Here is a 24121-nt window from a genome sequence, read left to right on the forward strand (position 1 = left end):
TATGCCAACAAATTGGACAACCTAGAAGAAATGGATAACCTCCTAGAAACATACAACCTTCCAAAACTGAATCAGGAAGAAGAAGAAAATTTTAACACACTAATTACTAGCAATGAAAGTTAACCAGTAATCAAAAAGCTCCCAACAAACCACAGTCCAGGACCAGATGGCTTCACTGGTGAATTCCACCAAACATTTACAGATGAGTTAATACCTACTCTTCTCAAACTATTCCCAATAAATAAAAGAGCAAAGAAAGCTTCTAAATTCAATCTATGAGGCCAGAATTACTCTGATACCAAAACCAGACAAAGATACTACAAAAAAAGAAAACTGTAGGCCCATATCTCTGATGAACATAGATAAAAAAATCCTTAACAAAATATTAGCAAACCGAATCCAACAATTCATTAAAAGTCATTCACCATGATCAAGTGGGATTTATTCCAAGGATGCAAGGGTGGTTCAATATTTGCAAATCAATCAATGTAATACATCACATTAGTAAGAAAAAGGACAAGAACCATATGATCATCTCAATGGATGCGGTAAAAGCATTTGACAAAGGACAACATCCATTCATGATAAAAACTCAACAAAGTAAGCACAGAAGGAACATACTTCAACACAATAAAGGCCATCTATGAAAAACCTATAGCTAATATAATACTCAGTGGTGAAAAACAGACCTCTAAGGTCAGGAACAAGACAAGGATGTCCGCTTTCACCACTTCTATACAACATAGTACTGGAAGTCCTAGCCATAGCAGTCAGACAAGAAAAAGAAATAAAAGGCATCACAATTGGTAAGGAAGGAGTGAAATTTGCACTATCTGCAGATGACATGATACTAAAAAAAGAGAGAGAGACAGAGAGAGTGTTAATAGAATCAGAGCTTCCTTTTAGAAGGATGAATGCTGGTCAGAATTCCATTCTCAGTCCGGGCCGTTTAGAGAGCAACTATAAATTCCATTCAAACTTCCAGGGTGAGCAGGTAAGGCAGTCTCTCCACCAATGTAATCTGTCTCTCTCTGTGAGAGTGATGCGTTCAGGGTTGCTACATGACCCAAGCTGTTCAAGTGAGTTAGTCCTGGGAATTTATCTGAATTACTTGGTGGGAAGTGCTTGTTTTTGCTATTTTTGTTAAGCAGTTTAAGAGGCTGGCCTAGGGCTCTACTGGGTTATCCCTGTCACCATTTTGAGAGAGCATTACAGTAGGTAAAATTCAGCAGAACTAGGATAGGAACTCATACTTCTAATAATAACATGTGATCACACTGAACTAATATCTAATCACATGGAGACTAGGGAAACTCAAAAGAATCCCTCCAAATCCCCTCCTCCTTCTTTTTCTTTCTTTTTTTTTAAACTAAGCTAATTTGTATTGGTTTCTTGCTACTTACAAAATTAAGAGGACTGAAAAAGTCTAATTCTGCTCAGACATTATATCTTCTTTGGGCGACATGATTTAAAAATGCTTCTAAGGCTATGTCCAAACTCAGAAGGAAGAGTTTGCTGTGACTGATTAGTGATGTCTGCCCTGGGCACCAGAGAGATTTTGTCATGACACTCAGGCCACATTTCTGCCTGCCTTGGGTCTGTACTCATGCTATCCTATAGGATAGTAAATAGCTAGCCACATGTGGATATTTAAATTCAAATTTATTAAAATTTTTCAAAGAAACTTTTCTCCTTAGGCATACTAGCCACATTTGTGTTTAATTTCAGGTGTCTACACCTGCCTAGTGGCTAGTGAATTAGATAATGCAGATACAGAATTTTCCCACCATTATTTTCAAAGAACCACATAAATACAAGGGTAGCAGGCTTAGTAAATACTCTCTGAGAACTTCTTCCATGTTATCTACTTTAAAATATATATAATAAAATTGAATAGATAATTCCAATTAAATATGCTGAATGCTTATAACTAAAAAAATAGTATCTCAATGTCTTCTATCTATATTCTTCAGGGTGTTTAGATTTTTGCTTCTACTCAAGAATGTTTATAATCTGGACATGCAAAATAGTAGTTCCTCAAGAAATAAGGTGGTCAAAATACTAAAGTAAGCTAATTTTCAGTCACCCTTTCAGGAACCTACTACACGTGCTTCACTCTGAAGACTGTAAGCTCATTAATGGCAAAAATCCTTTTTTACGTATGTTGATTTCTTTACTACCCACTAAAGATAAAAGGCACAGCACAAAGTGTGGTTTGTCAGATAAGGAATGAAGATGTCATAAACACTCTCTTTAAGGACATTTTTGCCACCCAATTAATTGGGAAAAACAAGATAAAAACATCAGTATGAAATATGATATCTAAAAATTAAAATACAATTGCCAGCTTTTATAGCAAAAATTATAGTGATATGAGAATACAGATAAGGAAAATGCCAGAATGAAGGTTTAAAAAAATGACTTTTGGATTAATCTTTTATATGGATAAGTGGTAAAGAATGTGTAAATCTTGAGGTAAAAATAAAAATAAGAAGCTCCAAAGCAAATAGTTATATATAAAGAGAAGATCAGGAAACAACAAAAATAAAGGTGACTCTGAGTGGGTAAATTAAGGCCACTTGATGAAAAACCTAGCATGCCAGGATAAACTTTTATTAAAAGCTGCCTTAATACTAGGGTTTTTGAGCAAACAGATAATGGTTTCCTCCAGATTTCTTTGCCATAAAGAACCCTTTCATTTCAAAGTAACCCCGTGAATGGTTGAAAACTTAAAGAAAATACAATTGCAAACATTTCATCACTATTTTCTATCCTCTTTTAACATTTATTTCGTCAGATATGTCTAGAGATAATATAAGAGCATATATTTTCATGGAATCTTTCCCCCAGTGTTTCAAGTTATAAAATTGTGAATATTACAAAGTAGGAGTCTTTTTTCAATCATTCTCATGATTATACAACAGATGGCTAAATGCTTTTAAAATCTTAATTATTATTTTTTGCCAATTTTTCATTCCAATCTTATCTAAAATGTCCTGCCTGTTTGTAATTGAGCATTTTATAGGGAGTGAAAAATATGTCATTAGGCTTTGTTACAGTTAATTATAATGAATTTGAGACATAATTCTGCAAAAGCACCATCATTTATTTCTTATTTATATGGTCTTCAAATTATTAACATTTTCTTATCTTACTCTTCTTGAAATATGATATTTCCTTTTTAGACTTGTATACAATCTTAGGAATCATTTGCTTCAAATCTTTCCTTTAACTCAGGAATCTGAGATCCAAAATCATGAAGTGCTGTGTTAAGGCCATATATTAGTAACAGGGTTAAGACCGTAGTTCTAGACTCCTTTAGCTATTCCAAGTCTTGCATTATTATACCATCTGACTACTACTAATAATTCTTACCACGAATGCCATACCATCATTCCCGGTAATGCATACAGGAAATATGTACTGAGACTGTCATATATCAGGCACTTTGCTGGGCACTTACATATAATACCTTTATTGCTTATAATAATTCTGCAAGGCAAATATTTTCCATACTTGACAGCTGAAAAAACTGAGGCTTAGAGAAGTCCTTTTAACTTGTCCATGGTTTACATAGTTCTATGTGGTAGCACCATGCTAGAATTCTCAGCCAAATCTAACAACAAACTATAAGATTATTTTCCATGCTTTGTCTTTCTAGCCTATATCAGTTTTTTTATACGTTTCCCCCCACAAACAAACAATCTGAGTTAGATTTTCAAAGTTCTTACAAGGTTGCTTAATTATCACACAATTTGCAATTGATACTTGCTCTTGGCTCTAAACTAGTTATCATCCATATTGCACATACAATCTGTGAGACCAGCTTTTTGTTTATTGAATTGTGAAACTTAAACTATTTTGTTTCTTGATTCTAACTTAACCACAACTAACTTTTGAATAAATAATTCTGAGGAACATTAATATCTATGCTTTTTATCATTTTTAAATAAAAAATAAATTTATATGTTTTCTGTATTACAAGAAATCTTATTATTCTAAACCATTTAATTCTTAGGTAAATACTACAGTAACTTATCAATTGTAGCATGCATAATCACTAAGAAAAAAATGCAAAAACAAAAAACATTGCAGGTTGAACTATGAAAATATCATTCATCAGATCCATTGAGATTACAGACATGTTTGTTTTAAAAATGAGCATCATTTTTCATTCATTAGAATCAATGAATTTGTTTAAAATAGCTAATCATAATCAAAGTGATTAAATCTATCAAAAAGTCTTCTTTTAAAAAGTAAATTACCTATGTGAAAAATTAAATTCTATTTTAAAAGGGAACTAAATTTTCTAATTTTTGGAGGGCCATGACTGGTTTTTCTTGCCTTATCAAATCTCTAGAGTTTGATATAATGAGAAAAATAAGAAAAACACAGAAAAAAAATCCTTATAATTCCCAAATCTTGCTTAAACAGTAGTTTATACTCCGCTCCAACCCAATATTTCATCAAATTTATTTTCAAAGTACCAAAATTAATAGGTTGTTGGTTCCACTTAAGGAGAACAGAAAGATGACATACAGAAGAGGGCATAGAATAAAATATTATAGAATAAATCATTAGGCAAAGACTTCAGCACAAAGTATTGGATTCCTTCCAAAATGTGATTTAAAATTATTTCAGCCTATTCTGTCACAGTTTTTAGCACATAGATTTGTTAGTCATGACCAAGCTGAGACAGTCAATCATTTATGCTAATCTTTTAAAAATCTATTATAATTAATTGGTAAGAATTCTATTGCTTAAATATAAATCTGTCATCTCAAAAAGTTGGAGAGTTATGTTTAAAAAATTTTTTTAAAAATATTTTACAGGTTTAAAAGTCAATGGCAGACTTCTGGTATCAACCTCCACCATGTAAAGAGCTTGGAAATCTTCACTTTCGTCCTCACCACAAGAAAAAAGCTGAGCAAAGTAAAAATCAAAGTGGTTTTCTTACATCCTTCAGAGAATAGAGGTCTCAGAGCAAAGTGCTACCCTGAAATCTGGAGAGCCAGGAAAATACAGAAAATCACAGCTGAGCTCAGCTTACTGGAAGCAGAAGCTACTGGAACCAGTAACTGGTAGGAACCCCTTAAATGTAATTTTGATGAGTTGCTGGAGGCACAAATTGCTGGAGACCGATATGAACTAGCTTGACAGCTAAAACCTCCAGGAGTCCAACCTTAGGTGGGACCTACACATTTAATGGGTTTTACTTATAAGAACCCAACCAGGTTCTCTCAGAGAAAATTAGTGAGAAGTCCCCTCCTACATAAGTGAGGGCATGGAGTAGGGATGGAAGAGAGGAAGAAAGTAACCACTTTGAATATGCCCAGGAGAAAAGCAGCAATTTAAAAATATACCCAGAGCATTTTACATAACAAAAACTACCCTGCAAAGGAAAATATTTTGCCAGATCTTTTCTGACCTGGAGGGAAGGGCGATTTAAAAAAATGCGATTTAATAACAAGATTATAGAACAGTCACGCTACCCAACATTTTACCACCATATCAATAGGGTTCCAATAGAACAACAATCGATCATAACTGAAAGAGCTGTAAGACAGACTCTATTTATGAAGGAGTTCTTAGGGTAATCCTATGAAAGGGGAAGAAAACAAAAAGCCAGGAAACTAAGCCTCTGTCAACTACAGCTAGGGTAAACATTAAATGCAGCCCACTTCCAGCCAGATTAACATAAAATCTCACACCAAAAGCCTAACCACTCGGTTTCTATTTTCTAATATATCATATACAGCTTTCAACAGAAAATTGCAAAGCATGCTGAAAGGCAAGAGAAAACACACTCTAAAGAGACAAAGCAAACATCAGACCAGACTCAGATATGATGATTCTGGAATTATCAGACAGAGAACTTAAAATACCTGTGAGTAATATTGTTAAGGGCCTTAACGGAAAAAGTTGACAACATGCAAGAACATATGGGTACATGTAAGCAGAGATATGGAAACTCTAATAGAGAATGAAGAGGAAATGCTTGAAATCAAAAGCATGGAATGAAGAATGCTGTGATGGACTCATCAGTTGACTGGATGTGGCTGAAGAAAGAATCAGTGATCTTGAAGACACATCAATAGAAACTTTCTAAGCTGAAAGGCAAAGGAAAAAAAAAAAGAACACAATATCCTGGAACTCTGGGACAATTACAAAAGATGGAATATATGTGTAATGGGGATCCTAAAATAACAAGAAAGAAAGGAACAGAAGAATATTGGAATAATGGCTGAAATCCACAGGTATAGGAATCTCAGGGAACATGAAGCAGTATAAATATCAAAAGCTAAACACCTAGGCATATCGTATTCGAACTGCAGAAAACCGAAGGCAAAAAGACTATCTTCAAAGAAACCAGAGGATATTAGAAAGCAACTTGCCTAGAGAGTAACAAGGATAAGAACTGTATCAGATTTCTGGGGCACCTGGGTGGCACAGCGGTTAAGCGTCTGCCTTCAGCTCAGGGCGTGATCCCGGCGTTATGGGATCGAGCCCCACATCAGGCTCCTCCGCTATGAGCCTGCTTCTTCCTCTCCCACTCCCCCTGCTTGTGTTCCCTCTCTCGCTGGCTGTCTCTATCCTGTCGAATAAATAAATAAAAACTTAAAAAAAAAAAAAAGAACTGTATCAGATTTCTTGTCAGAAACCTTGCAAGCAAGTGGAGTGTAGTGAAATGTTTAAAGTATTTTAAGAAAAAACCCCAGCAACTTAGAATTCTGTATTCACTGAAGTCATCTTTTCAACATCTTTCTCAGACAAACAAAAACTAAGGGAATTTGTTGCCAGTAGACCTGCCTTGCAAGAAATAGTAAAAGAAGGTCTTCAACAAGAAAGAAAAGATATAAGGTCAGAAATTCGTTTCTATGTAAAGGAAGGAATAAATGAAGGAAAAATAAAATACTTTATTATTCTTATTTTTAATTGATCTAATAGATTATTCAAAATAATAATATCAACAACATATTGGGCGATTTTAGCTTACAGAAAACTACGAGGAATGACAGCAATGTTATAAAGGATGGGAGGGAGGAATGGGGAATGCACCGTTACAAGTTACCTCTACTGACAAAGCAGTTATTTGAAACAGATGCAGCTTAGCCACAAATACATACTTCAAATTCTACGGAAATCACAAAATAAAAGTTTTTAAAGAGGTACAATGATATGCTAAGATGGTAGAGAACATGGAATCATGCAATGGTCAATTAAGTCCAGAGAGGCTAGAAAATGAGGGTAAATTAAAAAAAAATAATCATAAAGAGAAAGTACAATGATTAGAAAACAGTTATACACATGACGGAATAATCTAACAATATCAATAACCACTTCAAATGTGAATGGTCTACTACACTGATTAAAAGAGACTGTCAGAGTGGATTTAAGAAAAGACCCAACTACATGTTGCCTATAAGAAAACGATTTTAAAAATAAATACACAGATAAGGGCGCCCAGGTGGCTCAGTTGGTTAAGCATCCGCCTTCTGCTCAGATCATGATCCCAGGGTCCTGGGATGGAGCCTTCTGTCTCTCCCTCTGCCCCTCCCCCTGCTCATGCTCACTCTCTCTCTCTCTCTCTGTATCTCTCAAATAAATAATAAATAAATAAATAAATAAATAAATAAATAAATAATCTTCAAAAAAATAAAGACACAGATAGATTTAAAGTAAAGGGGTGGAGAAAGATATCCCACGCTAACACTAGGAAATTGCAAATTAACACCAAAATGGGAAACCATTATATACCTATTAAAATGTTCAAAATCCCAAAATACTGAAACTGAAAATACCAAGTGCTGGTGTGTATGTGGAGCAACAAGAACTCTGATCTGCTGCTGGTGGGCATGCAAAAATGGTGCAGCCACTTTGGAAGACAGTTTGGCAGTTTCTTACAAAACTAAACATAGTCTTACCATAAGACCTTGCTATGGCACTCCTATGAATTTACCTCATTGAGTTCCAAACTTATATCCACATAAAACCTACATGAGAATGTTTATAATAGATTTATCCATAATTGCTAAAACTTGGAAAGAGCCAGGATGTCTTTGAATAGGTAAATGGATGAACACACTGTGGTTCCTTTAAACAACACAATATTATCTAGCAATAAAATGAATGAGCTTTCAAGCCACAAAAAGACATGGAGGAATCCTAAATGCATACTGCCAAACGAAAGAAGCCAGTCTGGAAGGTTATATGCATTATACTATATGATTCCACCTTTATGACATGCTGCAGCAGACAAGACTATAGAGACAGTAAAAATACCAGGGGTTACTGAGGGTTGGTTAGGGGGAGGGACGAGTAGATAGAGCAGAGAGGAGTTTTAGGGCCGTGAAACTCTTCTGCATCATATTGTAATGATGGACACACGACATGACATTACTCGTGTCAAAATCTACAGCACTTTTTAACACTAAGATAAACCTTAATGTAGATTATATACTACACTAATAATAATGTATCTAGTGGTTCATTAATCCTACCAAATGTACCACGCTAATGCAAGATATAAATAAAAGCAGAGACTGGGGTGGGAGGTGGGGTGGAGAATGATCTGGAAGACCTCAGTACTATCTGCTCAGTTTTTCTGTAAATCTAAAACCGTTCAAAAAATTAAAGTCTAATAATTTAAAAATAAAGTCAAGGGCAGGAATGAAAACTCAGTTGGCCCCAGTGAGCACAAAGCATCAATTAGTGTTCCTCCTGTGTTAGATGAGAGAACCAAGTCTGCTGCTATTTTTGGACCCCATATTTGGCTCTGAAATGCCAGGGAAATACAAAACTGACAAAACCCTTTATTCCAGCGTTGCCATTAGTACTGTAAGTTGCACAGAGCTTAAAAAGTTTTGTCACTTTCTCCCCAGTTACTTGTTTAATCAATAAATGTGGCAGAATGTTAGACCTTAAAAAGACTTTCCACAACAATAATAGATACAGTTTTAACTTGATAGAAATAAATGAAACTGAATTCCTCCTTGACTAGAAACATAAAATTAACTAAGCACTCCCTAAATCCCAGGTATGATCCTAAGCTCATTGCACGCAATACTTCATTGAATTCCCAAAATAACTGTTTGAACCAAGTAAAATAATTATTCCCATTTTACAAATGACAGAGTCACAGGCCAAAGAGGTTAGTAAAATTCCTAAGACTGAGGATCCAGATTTCAAACTGGTAGGTGGATTCAAAGCCTGTTGTTACTGCGCCACATTGCTTCTTGAGTCTGGGAAAACTGGTATAATTTTATCAGAAAAATATTATTCTAGTAATTTTAAGCAAGAGTGACTCCAACAGTGGAACTAAGATACACTACTAAGATAGGTGAAAATCCTCCAGTTTTTGTTAATCTGGAATAAGATTTGGAGTGATATTTTTATAAGCATAAATGCTATTTTCGTGCTATCCATGCAGAAACGTGTGTGCATGCCCACGTGTGCATGTGAGCATGTGTTTGTGTATCATGAGAAAAACACAGAATTAGAGAGAGAGAGGAAGGGAGAAAGATTTTAAAACACAAGATAAAAAAAAAAAAAAAACCTCCTTGTATTAATTCTGGATTACACTAATTTGACTAGGTCACCAAGGTACCACAACATAACTTCTAACTGCTATTCTGAGGGAGATTTATAAAGCTATCTGTCTCATCTCTGCCTTCTTTCCAATTTACTCAGTGTGGAAAATAACACTGGCCTTCCAAAACCTTAACTTATGTTTGGACCCCTTCCATATGAGTCTGACTCTAGTGTTGCTGACCATTAAAATGAATATTTCAGTGGGGCTGGAACAGTCTTGTTAGCCTGCGCCAAACTTTATATGGCTTGCACACTTTAAGAGGTTAATCTAGCCAGCCAGTTCACTTTGTTCAGAAGTATTAAATGGAAAGACTATAACACTCAAAGAAAGGCAAAGTTCACTAGGTAAGACCCCAATAATATAATGGAGCATAAAACCTCTAGAATTTTTTACCATAATATTTTATGAAACATACGTACACACTCACTGGAATAGAATCCAATTCAAATGGTTCTGTAGGTCAATTCAAAGTCAGCACATGCGCAGTATCTTTACCAGAAATATGTACTATTTCAAAAGTACCTGGACCTAGACACTTCCTTTCTCCATTTTATAGTTTATTACCAGTCTAGAAATATACTATACTAGGGGGAAAAAGTCACCTACCACAGTATATAATACAATTTGGCGTCAAAACATAAAGTTCAATAAAATAGTACAAATTTCAGTATCAACAGATCCTTGCGTTGTGGAACAAAAAGAATCACAGAAGTTAATTCTAAAAGGAAGTGCTATTTTAAGTGTGGGTGATAAATATAAAACTTGAAAACAATGATTTCATTCTCAACTTCACAACTAATTATGAAATCCTTTAATGTTCATGGTTGTGAAAGGAGCAAAAGACTCTCAATTCCTACATTTAAAAGAAAAGTGAATTAGGAATGGGCCTGATTAGAGCCACCTATTTGTATTATTCTGATGTTTCCTCAACGCCCAAATGCTAGGAGCAACCCTGATCTTCCTAAGGGAAAGGAAGTAAAGGTCCACTTTGCATGACAAAGGTCAGATTCTGCAGACAAATGAGACTTCTTTGATTGACTGTTCCTAGGTTATCACTGCCTGGCTGGGTCCTAGGAGGTCAAGAGAGGTTCCGAACTGTGCTCACTGCTTAAGGGACACCCCTGGAGCCACTTTAATCATTTTAAGATCATTACCACTTTTCTTATTCTGGTTCTAGTTTTACTCCCTTAAATCTTGTTAATACAGATTGGCAATTCAGCCCTGATGTAGATTAAAAAGAAATTGCAAGTATTCGGTATTATATGCAGATCCAAAGAGAGAATCCGCTCACTTAACAACTTCTTTTCAGTCTAAGACTGAGTTCGGTGCAATTTAAGTAGACCACAGAGGGTGATCGCCAGGCCCCCACAGGAAAGCCTGACTCTATTATAGCTGTCCTGGTGTTTACACTATGTGATCCATGCCACTGCTCTACATTTCATTTAATGTGATGTAGCTTTACGCAAAAATTATCTTAGTTTCCCCAATCATAAGATACGTTTAATTATGGTAATATCTTGTTTGCTTTTTTATAATAGCTATTAAGTCATAAACATACAAGAAATGCTAAAGTAAAAATTATCACTTGACTGTATTTCAATGCTCTTCTATTTAGAGCAAATATACGTGTAAGCTTTCTCACAGGAGACTGGAAATACACCAAATGGCTCATATTGATAAAAATTACAAGAGTTCTGTTCTGCCTATTTGTAATTAATGAGGGATATCTCTTAAGTACTTTAGATAATGTGTACAAAACATCTGTATTTAATCATATCATCCTTCTCTTAGATGATGGGAATTGAATTAAGAAATATTTTGAAACCCCTATACAGATGTAAAAGTATTAATGGTTGTTCAAGAACTTCATTAGTACAATGCTTGAAAAAGTTTGGTTTTATAAATCAACAGCCTGACACTTCATTAATATCAGATTTTCAATTTTATAAAAGGAATAACCTTAAAATATTAGGCAGACACAGCAAATATAACACTAGCAAAGACAAGGGCTGGATCTTTTCACTATTATATATACCACACAGACAAAGAAAATGTCTTTCATATTAGTACAAATTTGAATAAAATTTTGTAACATATATAGTGAGCAGGATTTCTCTTTGAATTCTGTTGTGGACTGAGAATTTTTACAAGAATAAATTAACAGCTTGCTAGTCATTCCTTACAGAGAAGAAAATCCTAAACTGTTCTCATGGAAACTGGGACACAAAGTATGGGTTTTCAGTACTTGTTCGTGAGTATTGAAAGAGATCAGATTTTCTTTCTGGATGCTTTACTGGTTCCAAATGCCACTTCTTTTCAAAGTCAGTGTCAGTTCTACAGTCAGTTTTCAGTCTCCCAGTGGTAAGAATATATTCAAAGGCTGTGTGCACAGCAGGGTAGAAGTCTTTCTCCATGAATGTAACTATATCACTCATCAGTAACCTCCTGCCATAAGGGGACTTATGTTTTCTTTCCTTTTAGTGACTCCTTGGGCCCTTGAATGCCAGTCACTGCCCTGAGACCTGGGGCAAGATTCACATAATCTCTGTCAATAGTTCCTACATAAGCCACTGGTGCAACTAAATGTCAAGACAGCAGATCAAAGTCGGCACATTCTAAAACTTGTGTCCTTTATGGATCAATTTTCATAAACTATACTCTGTGTGTTAGAAATACGTGGAAGCTCATTCTCTGCTTTCTTCCTTTTATCCCAGAGAAATTTATTTATGTGAAAGGCAACCTGATTTGTACATAAGAGTGTGAAATTCTGATGCACTACATAAATTTCATTCTCCCCTTTTCAGAGCCCTCCGGAGGTATTTTACTTCTTAAAGTATTTTACTACACCTATTGTCTTATAGTAGAAATGCAAAACTCCTTGGGCTATTATTAAAATAAAAAGGCACAGATTGCTTTGCAATACTTCACTGTCCTACCCCAGTGCCTGGTACAAAAGATGGTAGGTAAATAAATTGTTACTCATCATGGATTTTATTTTTAAATCTTCATTATGCTATAGGTAAATTATGACAGGCAATGTGTGTGGTTTTACAATCTATATCCATTTTAATTATTCAAGATTGCTTGGGGAAATGAATATAATTATTGGAAAGCATTTTTGCTTTGTAGATTTCAAATAAAATTACATAGATCTAGTCTTCTTAAGTAGACTTGAGTAAAATACAATGGACCAAACTACCTTCTCTGAATACCTTTTCAGATCAGTTCTGGATACAAAGATTTTAAAATTTACAGCTTTCCCTAAAACAACTGTATTTGGAAAATATAAGATTTATAACAGAATGTACACCAATGCTATTTATGCTTATATCTAGCTGAAGTTTAAATATATTTATCACAGAGGTAAGAGCATGTAACATGTTAAATACGCACGTATCAGAGGGCTGAAAAAGGAGAGGATGAGCAAACAAATACTAGCCTCAGAGCCAGAAGGCGGTTGACTAAACTCCAAATAGAAGCTTCATTGTCCCAGTTCCCCTAAGCAAATTTTTATATAATTACATGAGATTAGGTACAAAGCATCACTCTGAGTTCTCCTGTAATCTGTGAGACATTAGGCAAGTCACTTAGAAGGTAGCTTTGGTCTTATCTGTTTTCACCACTTAAACAATTAAAATTTACAGGTTTTAAAATGTGTGAGGAAAGGAAAGCTTATTATTCCCATTTTTTTCAGTAAATGGCTGAGGCTGAAGAAAAATTTCGATAAATGGAGGAAATTACAGAGGTCCTCATTAGTGGAGAAGATTTAAATTTTCGGAGAAATCGAATTTCTATTTTCCTTAATTCTATTCTTTATGGCTAATAAGACAAGAATTTGTTTAAAATCCAAATATGATGAACTTTTAAATTAAAAAAGGTACTTCGATTATATCCTGAATCAACTGATGTTGAAACTGGGGGTATCGTGTGTGCGTGCACATCTTTGTTTATGCTGAGGGCAGGGGCGGAGAGGGCGTAAGAGCTGCGATGCAAATCCTGGGGCTTTCTTCCAGAGGAGGGCCACATGAAACTACAGGTACATTGTGGAAGAGCAAGTGGAGACGTCCCAAACCAACTCACCAGTTTTTCGAAGGGGGAAATCATCCTTTGCATCCTGTGCTCCTGGTAATGTGTATTTGTAGGATGGAGACGTTCCACTCAGGGGTGGAGAGCTTTGATCCAGTGACGTGTGGTGGGCAGCCCTACCAAAGAAAAAGAGGGTTCACCATTTGCTCTGGAGTTTTTACTGTGTGTTGGTCAGCAATAATCAGTTGCACATGCCGTACACGTGTCTCAGCTGTGTTTACGTTCTTTCCTTCCAGTGTGTACAAACCACAGCCTCATGGAACCAAGTTCACTTTGGCAGTACGCTATAGAGAATGCTGCAGGATCCCCGAGAACGACCACTGTGTGTCTGGTCACACACTTACACAGAAGTTCGTGTTACTAAAAGAGAATTCACCAAGAGCCTGAGTTTTGATCATCGGCGGTTACTGTGGGTGTTTTCTTATGCGCCATACTAGTGAAAACGTCATCTTCCGAATCCTTTTTAGTCAACAAGGTAGAATAGCCAGAGTAAAAGTAAACATACAGAAGGGACTTCATTTTCAAAAACTGCTAGGTAATACATAAAAGTACACAAGGGTGGCTTTTCTACCATAGTGATGCCACTGCGTCAGCAGCCTCAGATCTCCCGACTTGTACAGCACTTCCAAGGTAAAGATTGGCAATCACATATTTCTACAATATGAAGCTGATTTTTAAAAATGTTTTCTCTTCCCTGTGTAGATACAGTGAAAGAGATGGAGCTGTACTACCAGGAAAGAGTTTTCAGTACTGAACATAGATTATCCAGTGGACATGATCATCCACTATTATGATACGTGAAGAAACAATGAACAGGGCATGGTATCGCTACCATGATGATTATTCTACCACTATCATTTATCTGAATCACACATTCTCAAAAATTAACTGGTTTAGGGGCACTTCATCTAGCCCTAACTGGTAAAAAAGTATTAAACTCAGAGTCTATAAATTAATGATTTATAGTGTCTGGCTTTGGACCCTACTGAAGTTCAATTCAGTACAAAAAAGGATTGCTAAGTCAGTGTTTAATATACCCAAGGGGACAGCTAAAGAACTTTCAGCTGAAAGTTTGTTTGCATGTAGATGTTTCCCACTTAAAAAAGGTATTGTCTCTTCTTAAAATGAGCTTTAACTTAGAAGGAATATGAATTACGTATAAATTATGTATGCAATTTTAGGTAATAAAATGGTATTTATTTCTAAATACACTGTGATGTTGACTGAACATCTGAAAATTTTCTTCAGGGACTGGCTTCTCAAGTCAACTGACATGCCTGATAGAAATTACATAAACCATTAAAAAGTATTTATATAGCAGTCTGGAATCTGCCTCGGTTACTCTTTTTTTTTTTTTTTTTTGGATGCTGAGAAGGGCGGATACTTATAAACTAGAATTAGAAGTATAATAACTTTTTAAATAGAACTCTTGGGATGCTTACAATTTCAATATAGAGTAATCAAGTATTTACTCCCTTATCCTTGATAATATGAAGAATCAAAAAAAAAAAATGTAAGTGTAGGGGCGCCTGGGTGGCACAGCGGTTAAGCGTCTGCCTTCGGCTCAGGGCGTGATCCCGGCGTTATGGGATCGAGCCCCACATCAGGCTCCTCTGCTATGAGACTGCTTCTTCCTCTCCCACTCCCCCTGCTTGTGTTCCCTCTCTCACTGGCTGCCTCTATCTCTGTCGAATGAATAAATAAAATCTTAAAAAAAAAAAATGTAAGTGTAAAATCTGACGGTCATTCAGAAACGTATAAAATGAGGGAAATGAAACTATTATCTGTTACAGTCTATTATCCAAATATTTGCCTATCAGTGTTTGTCCTGATTTTTTAAAAACACCACAAGCTTCCTATTTTCCTGAGAGGAGAATTGTGTACCTCATAGTTCCCTTCACCGGACTTGGGGAAACATGGTTCCGGATGTCTGTAATAGTAGAGTGTCTGATGTTGTCAGCTTGTGTGTGAGAAGTCAGTGTGCTCGGCTCACAGTGTAGCAAGAAATGAAGTCAGATGATCAGGGGTAAACTTGTCACGGAAGACTCAGCTCTACTTCCTTGCCTCTGTTCTCTTTCTCTTCCCTCCCTTGTCTTCCTGCCTTTTTTTTTTTTTTTTAAGTCGAAAAGCTTCTGGTCTTTTAAAAATAGCTCAGATCTCCACCTTCTATCGAGCCAAGTAAAATAAAGTCTCAACCTGCCAAATCTTCAGAAATTATTGTAAAGATATCAGATGCACCATCTGAGAATAGAAAAATGCAAAATAGAAACTAATTTCTATGCCCCACCCTACTTTTCTGTTATTCATTCACCAGAAAACATATCTACTTCCCTGCCCTCGAGATGATACTTGCTAACATTTATTAAGTGCTGCTCTCCGTTGAATGTTTTAGCACATTATTTCATAGGACCTTTCCGGCAACCCTAGAGGGCAGGTACTATCATGATCTTTTCATAGAGGACGATGAGAATTCAAGGAGCTTGTCCACGGCCACACAGCTGAGAACTGGCAGACCCCGGTCCTGTGCCCAGGCTGGCTGAGTACAGAACCTATGTTCTTGACCCCTGGGAATGAAAAAGGCCAAACACTGAACATACGTGTACCAGAGCTTGGGATGGCGGCTCACGGAATGATTTTTTCCATTTGTTGGAGTGTCTTTTGTTGCTGATTTACTCAACAGGAATTCTTGAAGCTTCTGCTTTACTTCTGTACTTGCCACTGCCCCTGAAACACACACATACAGACACAGATGTTGATTCGGGGCTTTGTCCTTTTGTGCCTTTGGAGTATTAAGCAAAAATTAAGAAGTAACACCACTGGTCACTGCATATGAAGCTTTCCTATTAAAAGAAGAAACCAGAGTCTAAACAGGCTTTTGAAAATGGCATAGTAATGTTTTGTAACTACTGCTCAAACCGCCAATTTTCAAAGGACCTTTGATGATTTCTTTAATTGCTTCTGCAGAATGGGGAGTCCCAGAATTAGCACTAATTTTTTCCTAAGGTTAAAAAAATGAGGAATAAAATACTGCCTTTTAAAAATCAATAGTCTTAGGGGACCCACATAAGTGATTGAACACAATACAATGATCTTTCCTGAATTGCTAGTTTGAAAAACTCACGTTTTAAAAAACTCTTTTGAGCATTAAACAAATAAATATCCCTGACAGTTCCAGTGCAAGTCATCTGATTTTAAACCTTGCTACATCCTGATTTTGAACTGACCTCAGACAGGGGAATTATTTGGATCTGTCTCCCTCTTGTGGATAGTTTTTTTTAAACAAACGTTCTGCCTTCAATCTTCCCGAAGTCTGGGTACTCAAAAACTAGACGGAGGCAAGGCTGGACTTACAAAGCAATTATTACTTGAGCAGGAGGAAGGTATAGTGAGGAAATGTGGAAGTAAGTTTATTGATAAAACAATAAAACAATATGGCATGGCTAGCCTGCTTTAGTAGAACCTTGTTTTTAAGGTTCAAAACAACAGAAATCAGCATCTCTGCCAAACAGAGTAGGGTTTACTTCCTGGGACGCTGCAGACTGAATGCAGAGAGAGGAAAGGTGAGTGTCAACGCTGTACATCTGGGTCCATAATTTATTTTTTTTAACTGAATGCAGACAGTTTTGACAAGTTTATTTTATTTTATTTTTGACAAGTTTAATTCCACTCCTTATCAGGCTTCTTTCTGAATGACGATCAGCTAAACACGAGGGAAGAGATTCATCTTTTACCCCTGGTGCCTCTTACTTTCTCGTCCTCTATCTTTGCCTCTGAGAGGAGGAAGCTGCTGTTCTCTGCGGTGCCTCTCTACTTCCTGTTCTTGCCTCTGCTGCTCCAGTTTCTGCTCCTTTTCTAGGAGTTCTTGTTGCTGTTTTATGGCTAGAAGTTCCTGTTGCAACTTGCGAGAAGAGAAAGACATGAGAGTGTGCAATTTCTTTAGGCTTCATCGTCATCACTGACCCAAACCAAACTGCTAGCAGCTTCTGGAACTTGTTTCGGTTTAGTTTACATTTTTACTCACTTTTTTGATAAATTATTGAAATCTAAAGACAAACAACTAATGCCACAGACGGTCTTCGTGTCATCAATCAGCAAGTTTTTAGGTAGCTTCATTACCTGTGCCGCCCCATCAAAAGCCATTACCAAATTTGCTCTAAGCTTTACTTCCCTGTGTAGCTTCTCTTTGTACATCTGAAATATAAGAAACAGGCAAAGGCAAGAATGGCCCAGAAGTCTGCTCTATCGAGTCCCTCCATTATAAATAAACAACTGAAATCTTCATTTCTTATCCTGAGAAATGGTATGAAAACAATCAAATCGAAGAAATGGTGAGAAGTGAGTTAATTTGGGGGAAGTCTACCCGAAACAGAATGAATGTTAAAAATTTCAAAACCTGGGGCACCTGGGTGGCTCAGTCGGTTAAGAATCTGCCTTCAGCTCAGGTCATGATCCCAAGGTCCGGGGATTGAGCCCCAGAGTTGGGCTCTCTGCTCAGCGGGGAGCCTGCTTCTCCCTCTCCCACTCCCCCTGCTCCTGCTCTCTCTCTCTCAAATAAATATATAGAATCTTTAAAACAACCTTTAAAACCTTACAGAGAATGTTCTCAGAATAATGTATCTATACATCCATAGTAGGCTTTTCTCTCGAAACAGCAGAAGCCTCATTCATTCATCCAGCAGGCAAAAACCTTCAGATTAGAGACTGGTCAAAACGAAATCCTTTCCATTAAACAAACTACTGTCAGGTTGTCTGAATCCCTTGACTTCACTTCCAAACAATACGTAACATGGACATGAAGGATTCTTAATAACTGTGTTGACATGTCCGTTTTCTCTCAGATAGAGAAATAGGTATCTATGAATATTAGTAAACATGCTCACTGCGGAGTAACTAAAGATTCTGAGTTCTACTTAGGCTCTGATGTTACTAGATACGAAATCTAGGCACCTTACTAAACTACTCAAAGCCCTGGTTTCTCATATGGAAGAGAAATAATCTCTGTCACACATTATGTTCAGAATGCACATGAAATTTAGTTTTTAAGTTTCAACCATACTGATTTCAACTATTATTACTGTTTTTAGATCTCAGTCCTAATGAAGTTGGTGTAATTTGCTGTTTATATTAGATAGATACTTAAAATTCTGAAATTTAGGCTGTAAAGTAAGAGAACAAAAACAAAAAGCTTTGTGGAATGGCGTCAAAGTTACTCTGGAGCAAAGGGAAGCCAACTCTGTACGCCAACCATGATAGCCTCACCTCTTCTGGAGGATACGGGTAGAAGCATTTCTGGTTACTCTTCACATTAAAATCTTTGGCACTTTGGCTTTGATATATCAGTCCCTTACTGGATGATTTTAGATACACCATTGCAAAAGAAAACTGTATAACTTCGCTTAAACTCTGCCTTAAATATTAATTCTATACAGCTACTGGGGTTGGAGAAATTGATTTCAACCAAAGCCCCAATGAAATTGAAATTTAATCTATCTTAGGAATCTAGAAAAGCACATAATTTAATTTCCACAGCTACTATTCATTATTGGAGATTAAAGGACTGACATTGAAAAAAAAAAAGAAAGAAAGAAAGAAAGAAAGAAAGAAAGAAAGAAAGAAAGAAAGAAAGAAAACATCAACTGCCCAGTTTCAGATGTTCTGATATCTGACCAAGGAGGATTTTTGGTAGTTTTGATGGGAGACAAGGCAAGACTACAAATCTTGGAACAACCATTTACTGGCTGTGTGGTCTTGGGCAAGTTTCAGTATTTCTCTTTGCCTCAGCTTACTAGGTGGAAAAATGGGATAACAACATCAGACTCATCAGATGTTGTTGATTGCAGAAGCCAAAGATTCAAAATGTTAATGTAAGTAAAGCTTCATGTACTGTGTGCTCCTCATAAACATAAAATTCAAATGAATGTTAAACGCATCAACTCAGCCTTTCCCATAAAAAATGTTGAATAAAATAAAACAAAAAAAGTAAAAAGTAAAAAGCTTCCTAAACTTAAAAGGAAATTTAAAGTAGGTCTTTAGTTTCTGAGAAAACAGCTTATTACTTTGGAAAATCATTTCAAAAACTAAATTTTCCTTTTAACTATCTTGGAATTTTTTTTCTGTCAAGAGCCTCTTCTTTTCTTATATTTTCCAGATGTCAGTAAACCTATTGTGCTACTTTGCTTGAGCTAAAGTAACAATTAATCACCTACCTGCAACTACTAACTTGTGAGTAAAATGAAACAATACATTACTTCAAAAAATTTTATATTGATCTTTACAACTACAAAAGGTATCAAATATAAATGAAGCGAAGTATTTAAAGCAGTAACATATTACTATTGCCCTGTATTCAGTGCAACATGAATCAGGTACCACAGCAAAATGAACTATATAGTTACTTTTAAAAGGATGGTGAAGAATATAAATTGTATTCATTCATCATTGTCATCCTAACATGCCAAGAATGAATGGAGAAGGAAATCTAAACATCAATGTTCCTGATTTTTTTCCAAGGGTCAAATAATAATGCTTTAAAAATAAGTCTATAAACTAAATGAAGGTTTCCTATTCTACAAAATACAGCCATGAGCTACTGGTTCTATATGAGACCCAAAACAAAATCCCCAATCTTAGTTTTAAGGCATCTTATAGATTAATAAATTGTAAGAATTCTTTTAGTAAAGTTCACTAAAGAAGAAAACTACGATGTTTTATATCAGATGTCAAAGCTTTTTTGGAAAAGAAGATAAAATAGGTCTTTCAGGCTAAGGAAGTATCTTGAAAAAGAAAGGACATAGGGAAGAAGATAGCACTTTTACCTTCTCAGACACTCATATAAATGGGGTAAAATTTTATAATATTCACATAGATTAGTTATCTATATTAATCTGACATAAATGTGCTTGTATTTGATATGCAAGATCAAGTGTTCAGAACCTGTAATTTATTGCGTTAGTAAATTAACATGTATTTGCATCATTTTGAAGGACATAGACATAAAAATGGCATTTTATTATAAGTATTTGCTGCTTTATATTACTGTCATAACAAACTCAAACTAAACATCTACTCAATCAGACCAAAATAGCTTTGTTTTAAATGTCTTTGTCAAGAATTTGAAAGACATTTCACAAATAAAGCTAATGTGATATTAATCTCAAAGATACAAGAAGACATGGATACACAGATACATCTAAAATGACTTGACAACAAAATAGTCTATCATAAAAAATTCTGGGACATGGATATATTTCTCCTAGGATAATTTACACAACTTGGGTCTCAAACTATCAACTACTTCCAAAATTCTTTCAATAAATTCTTATCTGCAGCCTATTAAACTTATATAAAAATATTAACATTTGCATCAGTTTCTTCATATATAATTCTCTTGAGCTTTTTATGTTATTATTTTAAATGTATACATTATGAGGTCTTCTTCATGGGGAAAATTAGGATATATTCAGAACATATACTTATATGGGGAGGTGGGGGGGTGGGGGAAACAGGTGATGGGGAGTAAGGAGCACACGTGCTGTGATGAGCACTGGGTGATGTATGGAAGTGCTGAATCACTATATTGTACACCTGAAACTCATATTACACTATCCGTTAAATAACTGGAATTTAATTAAACTTTTAAAAAATCCACTTATAAACCAAAAACAAAACAAAAAGGCTCTCTCTTTATTTATTGTTTCTGATAAATAGTTTAAGCAGATTCTTTAGAAATATAAAATGGACCTTCCCAGGCTCATGGTTCTTCTTGGTGGAGAACAGATGGGGCCGATGAACAAAATCATGTAGGTGACGAACTCAACAGAGGTTGGAAAGTTACTATTCCCTACTATTGATGCTATAAACTAATGGTTGAGACTGGTACAGGCCCCTCCAAGAGCAAAGCTGGTTTTCAGTCAGCATTCTTACTACTTACCCAAGATTTTCACCAGCAAAATCACAATTTCCTCCAGGCCATACTTCCATGTCTTAATCACAGTGAAACTCACCCCCCTCCCAATGCTCCTTATGCTCATGTCCTGTTGCAGGCTTCCTCGGTGAAAAGGTCAGAGGCAAGGAAACATTTGCTACCTTGATGTGCTCCTGGAGCTGAGCCTGGTGCTGCCGTGTCAAATTCTCATGCTGTTTCTGAAACTCTGCAATCAGGAGCTGCTTCTGGATTTGCTGCTGTTGCTGGATGAGGAGTAATTCTTGCTGCAGCTGCTTCTCGCGGACAACAGGATCCACCACAGGCATCATCATCCTGAGGTCTGTCCTTAGGTCTAAAGGTGAGATGGGCTCTAGGCCCACGGGAACTTCTGATTTCACATCCACTAGAGAAACAGGAGGAAAAAAAGGGGGGGAGGGACATGAGAGCAGATAGGAAATTAGTACGTTGATTTGCAAACAAACAAAAATAAAAGACATTATACTCTATACAACAAATTTTATGATAACAAGTGTAGTTATTTTTTACAACAATGATAAAAGGTCTTCAGTTTTGGTAAAAATGGACCCCATGCTAATTTTCACCCAGCAACCCTCATGAATTTTCTAAATTTCTCTTTTCAAAGAGATGAATCCTGCCCCCTCCCCCCAAAAAACCCTCAAAAAACCGAAAACCACAAAGAGATGAATCCAATTATTGCCTGGTATCAAAGTCATTCATAAAACTTACGCTAGTGGACCACTTACACAAGTCAGGTCAACTTAGGACCAAAAAATGCTACTCTATTGAAGAAAAGATGCCAAGTTATAATACAGAAGCTTCTATCACAACTCAATTTCCACAGTTGCAAGTGTGTTAGTTTGTAATCAGAGTCAGAAGATATATTAGAAGATATACTCCTCAAGAATTAAGGAATTCCTTAAGAATTAAAGCTTTCAACAATGTATCTGCAGGGCTGCTGGACCTGGCAAAGAAAAAGTACAAATCTGCATGCTAAAATGTTGCAGATGGTGAGTAGATTAGTTAATCAACCACAACTATGGTGCCAGGTCTAAACATGAAGACGTGAAAGTCGCCAGGTCTCTATGTGCTGTTTTTTCAATGATGATAATCTGGATTTCAGTTACCTTATTCCTAAAATGAGTAAGGCACAAAAATGGCGAGGAAGCTTAAAACAAATCAAACCACCAGTGGAACAAAGACCAGATGAGAATAATTAATTTGACAAAAATAATTATTGGATATTTAAATTTTAAAAAAATAGATAATATATATAAAATTCTTAGCACTACTTCTATCGGATAATTTGTAGGACAGTATAAGCACAAAAGTTCATAGACAAGGCAGACAGGCAGTAACAACATGGAATTGTTAAAAGGATTAAATGAGATAATCCACTCCAAGGACTCACAACATATAGCACATATCTCAATAAATGCTCTGGGGTTTTTTTAATTATATAAAAATGGAATTTTCTGTGCATGAAAATAAATCAACACTGTGTGGCTAACGAAAAAAAAATATTAACAGCAAGTATGCAAATAAAATTGTATGAGATTCCCATTTAATACTAGAAAATAAAAACATTAAAACTTTCAGAAAAATGAAAACAGAAAAAAGAAAATAAAGGAATATAAATAAACAACTTTTATAAGTTTACCTTTACTAGTAAAGAAATGCAAATTTACGTCAAAGTAAGGCATCATTTTGCAAACATTAAGTATCTCTTATATGATTCAGGTATATGCATGTGTGATGATGCCCCACTGTGTGGTGTAAGCATATGACCAAGTAGATAATTATAAATTTCAAGTGGTTCTGCCAAATGGCTTAAAACTTCTGAAAAACAATTTGGTGATATGTAGGAAGAATCATTAAATATTCTACCATTTGGTTCAGGTTTGCCAACTGCAGGAATATATCTTAAGGAGACAATAGTAACAGGAAAATATAGTTCAATGTCATACTGTTTACTGAAGTATTATCATTTTAATTGAAATCCACCAACTACAAGGAAATGTCTAAGTAAAATATGTCACATCCATATGGTGGAAAAACACACAATCATTAAAAGTAATGTTTATGGGAACATGAAGAATGCCATTACAACATTAAGTGAAGAAACAGTAATAAAAGTGACATATACCCTCTGATAACTCTTTAAATAAATATAACTTAAGTCAATATACATTTACTGAGAATCTTAAATTCCAAGGCTTCATTCTAGATGTTAGGTTCAGTAAGAAAGCAAAAAAGACAAAAATTCTAGCCCTCTTACAGCATATATTCTAGTGTGTTTTTAATTGTATTAGTCTCCGAATTCTTGTAGCGAAGACTGGTGAGATACAGAAGATAGTTGTATTTGGGGTGGAAATAGAAATAATTTTCCCTTCCTTACTTTTCTGTATTTTTCCAAATTGCATCTAACGCTCTGACTACTACTGTAAGTACTTAGATTTGTAGATTCCAGGTTGGAAACTACAAAGTTAATTATGTGGATT

The 24121-nt window shown here is 35.7% G+C and overlaps 1 protein-coding gene across 4 annotated transcripts in view; it reads right to left on the reverse strand.

The window, feature by feature from the left end:
* HDAC9 (histone deacetylase 9) overlaps positions 1-24121 on the reverse strand; it is a 684034-nt gene that overhangs the window by 416925 nt on the left and 242988 nt on the right. For 2 of the 4 annotated variants that reach the window (XM_040644216.1, XM_040644218.1), the window contains exons 3-6: positions 21764-22005; positions 17426-17567; positions 16282-16402; positions 13673-13794 (exon numbers count right to left, since the gene is read on the reverse strand). In XM_040644216.1, the coding sequence (XP_040500150.1) occupies positions 13673-13794; positions 16282-16402; positions 17426-17567; positions 21764-22005 (627 nt within the window). Of the gene's footprint in view, positions 1-13672; positions 13795-16275; positions 16403-17425; positions 17577-21763; positions 22006-24121 lie in introns of all 4 variants that reach the window. The other 2 variants (XM_040644215.1, XM_040644217.1) reach the window with 2 other exon arrangements.

This window comes from Ursus maritimus, unplaced genomic scaffold (assembly GCF_017311325.1).
Source record: "Ursus maritimus isolate PB19 unplaced genomic scaffold, ASM1731132v1 scaffold_3, whole genome shotgun sequence".
Lineage (NCBI taxonomy): Eukaryota > Metazoa > Chordata > Mammalia > Carnivora > Ursidae > Ursus > Ursus maritimus.